Source organism: Anomaloglossus baeobatrachus, chromosome 3 (assembly GCF_048569485.1).
Source record: "Anomaloglossus baeobatrachus isolate aAnoBae1 chromosome 3, aAnoBae1.hap1, whole genome shotgun sequence".
Classification (NCBI taxonomy): domain Eukaryota; kingdom Metazoa; phylum Chordata; class Amphibia; order Anura; family Aromobatidae; genus Anomaloglossus; species Anomaloglossus baeobatrachus.
Window position 1 is genome coordinate 133171312 of NC_134355.1, and position 12866 is coordinate 133184177.

The following is a 12866-nucleotide window of genomic DNA, read 5'->3' on the forward strand; positions in this document are numbered from 1 at the left end:
TACTTTTAAGTTGAATAAAACTTTCTAAAACCCCATCTTTATACGGATTTTTCATGAACGTGCTTATCTTCTTTGCTGCACTACATCTTTATCTGCGCTGACATTTTGGTCTTCATAAGTTTAGGTAGAAATAATGGCGTTATTATTGATTGCTCTCCATTTAGAAGGGTATCATCTGATATGTGACAAGGCATAAGTCCACACAGTGAGTAACAGAAAAGTGTAGCATATTATTATGAGCGAAGATACTGTATACAGTTGTGCTCAAAAGTTTATGTACCCTGGCAGATTGTTTTTTTCTTTCTTGGCCTTTTTTCAGAGAACATGAATGATAACACAAAAACGTTTTTTCTACTCATGGTTAGTGGTTGGGTGAAACCATTTATGGGGTCAGGAGCCTATTCTTGTTATTGAATCCGTACTCAGAATGTGCTGAGACCTAAGATGTGCACTCCTGCAAAGCTGTGCATCTCTGGACGTTCCATCATGACAATGATCCAAAACACAAGGCCAAGTTGACCTGTCATTGGCTACAGCAGAACAAAGTGAAGGTTCTGGAGTGGCCATCTCAGTCTTCTGACCTGACCTCAATATCATTGAGCCACTCTGGGGAGAACTCAAGCACGCAGTTCATATAAGAAAGCCCAGGAATTTACAGGAATTGGAGGCTTTTTGCCAAGAAGAATGGGCAGCTTTACCATCTGAGAAAATAAAGAGCCTTATCCACAACTACCACAAAAGACTTCAAGTTGTCATTGATGTTAGATGGGGGGCAATACACAGTATTAAGAACTGGGGTATGGGAACTGTTGATCAGGGTCATTTGGATGTTTTTGGTTGTCATTATGATTTAAAAAGAGAAAATACAGTAGTTTGACAATAAATGGCTTCACCCAACCACTAACCATGAGTGGAAAAAATATTGTTATCATTCATAGTCTCTGAAAAAGCCAAGAAAGCAAAAAAAAAAAATAAAAATGCCAGGGTATGTAAACTTTTGAGCACAACTGTATAATCTATAGATGATTTTCAGTTAAAATGGTGATAAACTATTAAGTTACAAGCAAAAGAGCCAGAATTTGGTCATTTTGTATTATATGATTAGATATATTGGCATTTTATTGTGGCTGACATTTTTGTTCAAACCCCCCCATCACTCCAGAGTTGCACAGCTCAGGTGGCAGGAGTGCACATCTCAGGTCTGAGCACATTCTGAGTACAGATTCAATAGAAACAATAGGCTCCTGACCCCATCCTTCCTATTGAGTCCGTACTCTGCGGTGTTTGTGCTCGCAGGCGGGAGCAGTGCGCTTCTCTCAGGCTCCAGTCCCATGAGCTGGTTTTTAAAGATCTAAACATCCGTATCTCAACTGATTTACTTGTAATTAAAAGGGCAATATAATCTAAAAAAATAAAGATTGTTACTCATTAACAATGCCGAATGTAAGGGTTTTAGCGTTCCTGTTTACCCATTTAGCACGATACAAGTATTTTGACACTGTGCGTTGGCAGGCATGTGAAGGCTTTTACCTAGTTTGCACTTGCTAATTATTTTGAGCATGTGGCTTCTCTTCTTGCATGGACACCTTTCTGGAAGCATTCTAACAACATTCTTAGCTTTTACGCTGCTAAATGTCAGAACTTGAGGAGCCGTCGATATATTTCACTACACTAATTTAAGGTGCACAACTTGATACCATCAGTTTAAAAATGTCTAAATATATACTTCTCTATACACCCATATCACTTGACATTTGCATTCATCCATCCAGGTGTTTCTGGGTGCATGGTGCACTTTTGCACTTTCTAGCCTTCAATATCTTTTGCAACACTTTGGTATAAAGTAATAAAGTAAAGAGTGTACTGAAGAACGTCATACATTTCTATCACAAATCGTGCATTCACTTAATGGAAATCAGTCGCTGTTGACCTTAAAGGAAACCTGTCAGCAGATTTGGGGCCTATAAGCTGCGGCCACCACCAGTGGGCCCTTATACACAGCATTCTAACATCCTGTATATAAGAGCTCAGGCCGCTGTATAAAACGTAAAAATCACTTTATAATACTCACCTAAACGGTCGCTGCAGTGGAGTTGGGTCATATGGGTGTCTCCGGTGCCGACACCTCCTCTTTCGGCCATCTTCGTCCTCCTTCTGAAGCCTGACGCGTCCTACGTCATACACACTCGCCGGCAGGCGCACTGCAATACTTTGATCTGCGCAGGACCTCAATGTCGGCGAGTGTGGATGACGTAGGATGCGTCATGCACCCCAGCTTCAGAAGAAGGACGACAAAGATGGCCGAAAGAGTAGGCATCTGCACCGGAGAACGGAGAACCCCATATGACTCAACTCCACCGCAGTGAGCGTTTAGGTGTGTATTATAAAGTGATTTTTACGTTCTACACAGCGGCCTTTGCTCTTATATACAGCATGTTAGAATCCTGTATATAAGAGCCCACTGGTGGTGGCCGCAGCTTATACGCCCCAAATCTGCTGACAGGTTCCCTTTAAGATCTGGGGTTAATCTGTAAATTAAGGGTATGTACACACGCTAAGTTTTTGTTGCAGAACTTTTCTGCAGCAAAACCGCACTTTGCAGCTGAATAACGCACCAAAAAACGCATGTAGACCAACAATTGACATGCTGCTTTTTTTCCTGCACCAAAAACCTCAAGTAAAAAAGAAGCAAAGTGTGTACAGCATTTCTGATTTCTCATAGACTTTGCTGGGATAAGGATAGACATGCAGATTTGGGCAACAAACTGCACCAAAAAACGCATGAAAAACTGCACTGTGCATGCAGGGCCTAAACGCGTTCTAAAGCTGTGAGGCTGCCGCACTGACATGAAGCATTTTTGCACACGTTTTTTTTTTCTGACTGAATTTGAGCGCTGCAGCTGACCATAGCTTTATTTCTCTCAGCAGCCTCCGGCTTTCAGTCTTACAGGCTTGGCTTCCATCACCACACAGGACGTAGTGAGTGCCGGCTGTAACCAGGTCCCAGACTTTGACAGCTGATTCCGTTATGTGTCGGTGCTTACCTGGCTGTTAGTCAGTGTCGAGGCGCAGTTACAGCCATCTCTCACTAGGTGTTGAGTGGTGACTGAAGCCACATCTCTATGACTGAAAGCCAGAGGCTGCTGGAAGGAATAAAGTTAATTTTCTCCCAGGAGTTGGACTTTTAGTGTGGCGGCTTGACAGCTTTACAACGCTATTAATCTGCGGATTAGCTCCACATCTGCAGGTTAATAGTGGATTTTGACCTGATAGCTTTCCTTTAAAGGAAATCATTAGTTTGCATTATTACTAAAGGAAGTCTGTTCCCTAAAAATGTAGATAAACCACATATACAGTTATTTAGGGAACTTGGCCTTTCTAAAAATCATGCTCACCATATCGATTAAAGTTGTTCACTTGCCAGAAAAACTAAATATTATTTTGTAATCCAATTCTGGGTGTTTGGAGCACCATCGGCATGGCCTGCAGGAGCCAGCCTCTTGCCTCTCAGACAGGATAAGTGTGGTTCTCATTGCTGTCTTATATTTGTAGCTGTCGCTCTTTTGCTTTAGTTCAGTAGCAAGCGAAGGCTGCAGATAGGAGCCAGTGCTGAGAATGCAGAAAGACACACTCTATAAGCTGTGTATGGCTGGGCTACTGCAGTGTCAGTGTGCAATCTCACCACTGCCTCCTGTCTGCAGCCTCCACTCAGTGCTATATTACAGTCTGCGATGAGAGTGCACTGACACTGAGCACAGCTGGGCTCCTGCATTGTCTGTGCGGAGGTGCAAAGCCGCTGATTGAGCCGTTGGTCATTCCAAGGCTGCACCGAAGCTCCCTCATTTACATTCAAACTAAATAGTTTTTTTTCTGACAATTAAACCACTAAAATCGATAGCATCAGTATGTTATTTATAGGGATTAAGTTCTCTACATATCCATATAAGTGGCTTAATTAGCGTTTTTTGGATGAAAGATTTTCTTTAAATACTTAGTCTGAGGAATTTTTACTCCGTTCAAGTCGTTGGCGGCGGAAGTGGGTGAAGGCCAAATGCCAAAGATGTGATGTTTGACAAACAATTGTCTTATGCACTATGGAAGAAGGCTTGTTTCATACATAGACCCGAGTGACTATTTTATATATGCACAGTAAAAATATGTATTATGGCTTGTGACAAAAAGTTAGGTCCAACTGGTATCTGTAAGAGTGATGTATTGGTGACCTGTCCAGCTGCCATCCTTTATAGTTTGAATTTAGATTTGGGATTTGAATATTTCATTACCTATAGTAAGAGGAGATGAATCCCGGATTCTTTACCTGTCTCTTCCTCAATAAAATATCCATATTACGTCACTGCTCTGTCTTTGTACACACTAATATCGTTTTAACTGATTTCAGTCAATGTGTTTTTCACATAATGAATATATTGTCACTGTGAAGTTAATACGTGTACGTTCTCTGTGGTTTATGTGTTGTTAACTATAAAAATGTCAGTAAAGCAAAGTACATATTGCCACTGAGTCTGGGCACTCAGTCTAAAGTATGTGTCTGCACCTAAACGTTCCCATAGGCTCCTCATATACAAGACGGAGGCCAGAAATATGTTCTTTTGGCCTTCATCCGACTGATATGTGACGGCTTACGGTTTGTGTAGCTATATAGGAAAGCGGAGCAGATGGCGCTTTCCTATACAGAGAGCCACCACAAAAAAGGTATACCATGCGGTATTTGCTTTTGTTTTATTACAATGGGTGACTATAGTGGACAGATGTCTAGATAACCCCTGAGCCATACACACCTGACAGTGGTTGCTTACCCACACATTAATATTTTAATGTCATATAAGGTTTACCCAGGATTAGAAAAATAAATTACGAGTATTGACATCATTCCTTTAAAAATAAAATTCTGCACCATTCTCAAGAGAGGTGCTTGTATTATATCATTTCTGAAAATAGTTGTAGCCCGAAAATAGCATAACCCGAAAATAGTATAGCCCGAAATGGTATAGTCCGCAATTGGTTGAGCCCGCAATTGGTTGAGCCCGCAATTGATTGAGCCCGCAATTGATTGAGCCCGCAATTGGTAGAGGCTGCAATTGGTAGAGCCCGGAATTGGTAGAGCCCGCAATTGGTAGAGCCCGCAATTGGTTGAGCTCGCAATTGGTTGAGCTCGCAATTGGTTGAGCTCGCAATTGGTAGAGCCAGCAATTGGTAGAGCCCGCAATTGGTAGAGCCCGCAATTGGTAGAGCCCGCAATTGGTAGAGCCCGCAATTGGTTGAGCCCGCAATTGGTTGAGCCTGCAAATTGGTTGAGCTCGCAATTGGTAGAGCCCGCAATTGGGTAGAGCCCGCAATTGGTAGAGCCCGCAATTGGTTGAGCTCGCAATTGGTTGAGCTCGCAATTGGTAGAGCCCGCAATTGGTAGAGCCCGCAATTTGTAGAGCCCGCAATTTGTAGAGCCCGCAATTGGTAGAGCCCGCAATTGGTAGAGCCCGCAATTGGTAGAGCCCGCAATTGGTAGAGCCCGCAATTGGTAGAGCCCGCAACTGGTAGAGCCCGCAATTGGTTGAGCCCGCAATTGGTTGAGCCCGCAATCGGGTAGAGCCCGCAATTGGTAGAGTTTGCAATCGGTAGAGCCCGCAATCAGTAGAGCTTAAAAACAGCATGGTCCAAAAAAAGTATAGCCCGTAAGTACTTAAGATGTGTTATCTATAGCTGTATGTCAGCATTAGTGAACGCTCAGATTGATATTGCGGACACCCATATACAGTGCCTACAAGTAGTATTCAACCCCCTGCAGATTTAGCAGGTTTACACATTTGGAATTAACTTGGCATTGTGACATTTCGACTGTAGATCAGCCTGGAAGTGTGAAATGCACTGCAGCAAAAAAGAATGTTAGTTCTTTTTTTATTTATTTTTTTTAAATTGTGAAAAGTTTATTCAGAGGGTCATTTATTATTCAACCCCTCAAACCACCAGAATTCTGTTTGGTTCCCCTAAAGTATTAAGAAGTATTTCAGGCACAAAGAACAATGAGCTTCACATGTTTGGATTAATTATCTCTTTTTCCAGCCTTTTCTGACTAATTAAGACCCTCCCCAAACTTGTGAACAGCACTCATACTTGGTCACCATGGGAAAGACAAAGGAGCATTCCAAGGCCATCAGAGACAAGATCGTGGAGGGTTACAAGGCTGGCAAGGGGTACAAAACCCTTTCCAAGGAGTTGGGCCTACCTGTCTCCACTGTTGGGAGCATCATCCGGAAGTGGAAGGCTTATGGAACTACTGTTAGCCTTCCACGGCCTGGACAGCCTTTGAAAGTTTCCTCCCGTGCCGAGGCCAGGCTTGTCCGAAGAGTCAAGGCTAACGCAAGGACAACAAGGAAGGAGCTCCGGGAAGATCTCATGGACATTGGTTTCAGTCAATACCATAAGTAACGTACTCCACCGCAATGGTCTCCGTTCCAGACGAGCCCGTAAGGTACCTTTTACTTTCAAAGCGTCATGTCAAGGCTCGTCTACAGTTTGCTCATGATCACTTGGAGGACTCTGAGACAGACTGGTTCAAGGTTCTCTGGTCTGATGAGACCAAGATCGAGATCTTTGGTGCCAACCACACACGTGACGTTTGGAGACTGGATGGCACTGCATACGACCCCAAGAATACTATCCCTACAGTCAAGCATGGTGGTGGCAGCATCATGCTGTGGGGCTGTTTCTCAGCCAAGGGGCCTGGCCATCTGGTCCGCATCCATGGGAAGATGGATAGCACGGCCTACCTGGAGATTTTGGCCAAGAACCTCCGCTCCTCCATCAAGGATCTTAAGATGGGTCGTCATTTCATCTTCCAACAAGACAACGACCCAAAGCACACAGCCAAGAAAACCAAGGCCTGGTTCAAGAGGGAAAAAATCAAGGTGTTGCAGTGGCCTAGTCAGTCTCCTGACCTTAACCCAATTGAAAACTTGTGGAAGGAGCTCAAGATTAAAGTCCACATGAGACACCCAAAGAACCTAGATACCTTGGAGAAGATCTGCATGGAGGAGTGGGCCAAGATAACTCCAGAGACCTGTGCCGGCCTGATCAGGTCTTATAAAAGACGATTATTAGCTGTAATTGCAAACAAGGGTTATTCCACAAAATATTAAACCTAGGGGTTGAATAATAATTGACCCACACTTTTATGTTAAAAATTTATTAAAATTTAACTGAGCAACATAACTTGTTGGTTTGTAAGATTTATGCATCTGTTAATAAATCCTGCTCTTGTTTGAAGTTTGCAGGCTCTAACTTATTTGCATCTTATCAAACCTGCTAAATCTGCAGGGGGTTGAATACTACTTGTAGGCACTGTAGATAGAACCCTGTCACAGATTAAAAAAGGAAAATACATTTTCTGCTTGACCTGGTGACAGGACATCTTTAGTTTTAATGTGTTATATTGCAAAGGCTATTGGAGTCATCAGACCCATTGCAAACGCCATACATTCCACCATCATATGCTCCTGTCCCAGTTTCTGAGACCATAGTGTAAGATTCGGGCTCAGGCTACCTTTTCATAAGAAGCATTATGAAGTAGTACATGGTAAAATCCGCGAGCAGTTGTCAGACTGCTGATTGTTGTTATCCATACACCAACAATTTATTTTTCAAGTTCACAAAATATGAAACAAATAGGAAAGTAAATCAAATAAAAAAAATCCATAATAGAAAGATTTCATATTTTCACAAATATACTGCAATTTCCTAGTTCCCTCTGTAGTACAGGACTAGCTACGGTAGTATTTTCTCTACATCGTATAGGGTGAATATACGCCCAGATCACTATAGTTATTTTTTTTCTCTTATTTTTCTTTAGGACCTACAGTTAGACTACGGCCAAGGACCCCAAAGTGGCTATTTCCTTGGGGGAAACAAGTGAGTTAATAAAGATGTTTTATTTCTATGTGTTCAGCTGTTGCGTTGCGTTGTAACCTGGAGATGTCCGTACTCCCTGCTGCTTGATTGCTGTTAGGATTTATGTGGCTGAAAATGATTCCTTTGAATAATATTCAAAAACATTACTGCTTGAGGAATTTACTATAGCATATAAAATATAAATGGCCGCATGCTGCTAATTTTCCTTTCTTATTGTTATGTTAATGTTGCCTATTGTGGTTTGAAACATGGTTTTGAGTACTAAAACATGGCAGACGTATAGCTGGAAGCCTCTGGCCCCATTAGAAATGCTGCATCTGAACCCGCCAGACTATTCGCATTAATTTCCTTATATACAAATTCCCTCTTCAGAGAGAGGATTGGCGCTCTAGTGCCACCTATTGGGTTTAGCAATCCTAAAAGTCAATATCAACCCTTTGAAGAGCCTTGCCACATGACTTAGAAAAAAAAGCCAAATCAGACTCCGTTTGCATATATGTGATTTTTTTGGGTTGTTTTTTTTAAGAGCCCGTGAACTGTGCTATGAACCTGAGTGTGCCTTAACAAGTGACAAGTGCAAGAAAGAAAGTGCACTAGGATAGGTCAGTCATAGCCCCCTCTAACAGGAGAAAGGATCCCAAAAAATCCCAGAAACCTATCCCTTTTTTCGTGTCAGAAGTCCACAGTGGTGATCAGGGGCTAGTGGCCTCCTTTAAATGAAGCCAAGGGAGACCCAATCTCACCCCTAGCATCTGCCTGGGCTCCCACCCACCGAGAACTAGGAGTAATCTAGGATGGCTCCCCTCCCGAGAGAGGAACCAGGGGTCAGAAACTAGAGGAATCTTATGGCCACGTGTTCTCCCTCTACACCTACCAGAAAGCAACTGCACCCTGATAAATCCTAGTAACTGACACACGTGCAAAGGGTTATACATAAATAAACAATTATAATAAATAATGAAGGTGCTTTTTGTGTAAAAATAGCCAGACCTTCATCCAGGAAGCAAAAAAAATCCCATTCTAGACAAAAGGCCAAGAAAATGGTGTGTGCCCCTCATCTGTGTAATTCAGAAATACTGATTTAGCTGGGTGAGAGGCATCTGATAGGGGGTAAAGATCTCCTTGTGCAGAGTGTGAAGTCAGTGTAAGGAGACTTATAGGACATGCAAAGCTCCCTGGGAATTTAAATATGCAAATAGCCTCACTAAACAGAAAGCAGAGTGGAACTCTAGGGCCACCTACAGGATGGAGTAATCCTAAAGATCAACATCAAACTTTTAAAAAACATTTTAGGAGAAGCTTTAATTATATAGTGATGACTGTTAAAGGGATGTCCAGGCTTCGGACTTCAGACTCTGACTGCAGACTACTGTGTCATGGCAGCGTGCAGGGCCCACTCTGTCCTGATTTCCCAGTATTCCCAGTGCCATCGCATGGTTACGTGACCAGACATTTTCAATTTCCATACTTACGGTCACTTGCTGACTAAATAGTTCGTCAGAAGCCGGATAAGTCTAGTCGGCCCTTCACCACAAGTATGCAAATCACATACATTGAGTTATTGCATAGGTTTGTTCCAAGACGGTCAGCACATTGAATGTTTGGTGCCCGAACGTACATGGACTGGAGTGGCCATTATTGTTTACTTGTGCCCGTTCATCGATACGGTATGTGTGTATCTACTTATGATATTCAGATCCAGGATTTCCCCTTTTTCTTTCTACTACCATATTAATTAGGAAATCAGAAGGCACATAGGGTAGTCTTGGTCTGTAATGCCCATTAATAATTGTCATCTGCATAGAGCAGATTACAGCCATAGAGAGCTCCTTTCCTGCTGCTGCCCTTTATTACTCTCATTATGCCTGAAAATACATGTCTTGTCCAAGATAGCTGAAAATGATTTACACTGTAAGAATTAAGAGATGGGTCGGACATGTTTTCTATGACAACATATCCAGCATATCTACCCAGCCGTAAAATGACTGCATTGTACCGTGCCGCTTATGTTCAGATACACAGCACATCATTGCCTTCTCCATGCCCAAAGAAAGCCTTTATGATCCGTCCTGACAAGCGGTAATAACCAGTGGGTGAACGTTACCATAAGCGTTCCTCCTAAAACATCAAATTAATGGACAATCCAGCAAGATGAGAATTTATTTCACCAGTGCAGATAATGTGGCAAATAGAAGGCATAAAACATGCAGAACGGCCACAATTTTCTTTTATAATAAGAAAACTGCTGTTTATCAGTGTGAGAAATCCAGCGCTCGTATTCCATGGGAGGTAGGAGAGCGTCCTGCCGAGCCATTGTATCGCTGGTGCACAAGACAAATTATCCCCGAGGACTTTCTATTTTTTTTCTCCCTCTCTTCTTTTTGCCTACCTTATTTTAGTATATTTTGGCTCGCTGGGCGATCGTGCCGAGGCACAGCTAACAGGAAGGTAGAAATGCCGGAGACGAAAGCCGCAACTGCACTCCCTGCTGACCAAGATCATGAAATAGCCTCACTATGACCTGCAAGCATTTTTTTAAAGGTTGCCAAAGCAAGTAATTTAATGTCTTTGGGACGTTTGACAGTAAGGAACTCCTATTGGATCTATTTAGGCTTTTACCAGTGGAATCATCCTCTAGTTCCAATGGAGTAAGTCCAGCATGCACAGATCCTTCTTGGGGTGTGTACCCAAAGAGGCCCCGACTCGTCAAAGTGGCGTAAACTGCTTTAAAAAATTTTGGTGAAATGCTCAGTTGCTCAAAAATGTAGCAACTTTTGACATTTTAATTCTAGTTTCAACTAGCTCTGCCAAAATGGGCAAAGCTGGAGCATAATGACACAGCTTGTTTAGTTTATGACGAGATTTGACGTTACTTATTCCAGAAGTCTTATTATAGAGCTTAACTGGAGTAAGGTGGGCTTTACACGTTGCGACATCGCTAAAGATATATCGTCGGGGTCACATCGTTAGTGACGCACATCCAGCACCGTTACCGACATCGCAGCGTGTAAACCCTAGGAGCGACGATCACCGATCTCAAAAACGGCAAAAATCGTTGATCAGTGACACGTCGCTCCTTTTCATAATATCGCTCCTACTGCCGGTACGATGTTGTTTGTCGTTCCTGCAGCACCACACATCGCTGTGTGTGAAGCCGCAGGAACGACAAACATCTCCTTACCTGCGTCCACCGGCAATGCGGAAGGAAGAAGGTGGGCGGGATGTTATGGCCCGCTCATCTCCGCCCCTCCGCTTCTATTGGCTGGCCGCTTAGTGACGTCGAATGCACCTCCCCCTTAAAGGAGGGACTGTTAGGCGGTCACAGTGACGTCGCCCACCAGGTATGTGCGTGTGACGTTGCTGTAGCGATAATGTTCGCTACGGCAGCAAGCACCAAATATCGCACGTACAACGGGGGCGGGTACTAGACATTGCTAGCAAGTTCTAGCGATGTCGCAGCTTTTAAAGCCCGCCTAAGATTTGAGGCAAGACTCATACCAATTGTCAGATACTCCTGATTAATTCAGAGACATGCACCTCTTTAGAATTAGAGACTACTGATTCATTAAAGGGAACCAACCAGCAGGATTTTCATATATAAAGTAAAGCCAGTGCTATACTGGCGCTAGGATGCTAAATGTAAGCATGGCTTGTGTGCTGAGATTGGATGTTTTATTTCAGAAATATGTGCAAGTAAAGTTCCAGCAATGCACTGCTCTTTGATTGACAGGTGCAACAGGAAGGCAATATGTGGGTCGGGCTTTGCTATCTATTTCTGCCCCTGTTCCTGGCCTTCCTCCCCCTGTTGCCATCACAGCCGTTATTCCTGCTCAGGCAGACGGCCAGGGGCGGGAATAGCAAGAACCGATTCACATATTCCCTTCTCACATTTTTAAATTTCTCAAGCAATGCGTAAAACGCTAGCATTTTACAACAAGAAAACACCTTGAAAGCGGTTATAAGTTTTTTATGCTTTTTTTTTCTAACGTGTGACATTCTCATTTATGTCTTATTTGCTGTATTTTATTGAAATTTTTATTTAAACTGTAATGAATAAGTTTAAGCATTATTGCCTGCTATGTTTGGGTAAGAGGTTTCCAAGTTTAGTAATAATAATAATCTTTATTTCTATAGCGCCAGCATATTCCACAACGCTTTACAATGTCTGCTTTTTCCCCAGCACTCTTCTTGTCCATTTGCTGTTTTTACATGCAATTAAATGAGATCTTGCTGTATTGGTAGATACAGCCCATAGACATGAGTGGTGGGAGTTTCTGGGGAAAAACAAAATAAAAGATGCTTTATCTAAATCTTGATCACTCTTATAAGTCTTAGGACTTTTTAATAAATAGACTCAGCTTCTTTTCCACGTCATGTTATGCAACCATTTCTTTGGAAAATGCCAAATCTGCAGTGATGATGTGGATGATGATTTTTACAATAAAGATAAGCAATTTATGAACTATATTCATACAAATCCAGCACCTTATTTGGTCCTATTTAGTTTCTACTTTGATTAAATAGGTTAGGAGCTTCTTCTTCTCCTGATACATTCAGCACTTAAAGGGAATCTGTCACCAGGTTTTTGCCACTTAATCTGAAAGCAGCGTAACGTAAGGGCAGAGATCCTGATTCCAGCGATGTGTCACTTACTGGCTGCTTAGTGTAGTTTTGATAAAATCACTGTTTAATCAGTAGTAGATTATCATTAGAGGACAACTTGGCGTGCTGCCAAGTCCATTTTATTCATGAGCTCTGTATAACTGCTAGATCTGCAGCAGAGAAAACATTGATTTTATCAAAATGACAGCAAACAGCTCAGTAAGTGACACATCGCTGGAATCAGGGTCTCTGTCTCTACACTATGCTGATCTCAGATGGGGGAACAAAAACCTGGTGACAGATTCCCTTTAAAGGGAAAGTGTCACCTTTATTTTTATACT

The 12866-nt window shown here is 42.5% G+C and overlaps 1 protein-coding gene across 5 annotated transcripts in view; it reads left to right on the forward strand.

Moving 5' to 3' along the window:
- The window catches only part of MAP4K3 (mitogen-activated protein kinase kinase kinase kinase 3), a 345207-nt gene that overhangs the window by 274835 nt on the left and 57506 nt on the right, over nt 1-12866 (forward strand). For all 5 annotated transcript variants that reach the window (XM_075339445.1, XM_075339446.1, XM_075339447.1 and 2 more), the window contains one exon: nt 7865-7923. In XM_075339445.1, coding sequence (XP_075195560.1) covers nt 7865-7923 — 59 coding nt within the window. The remainder of the gene's footprint in view (nt 1-7864; nt 7924-12866) is intronic.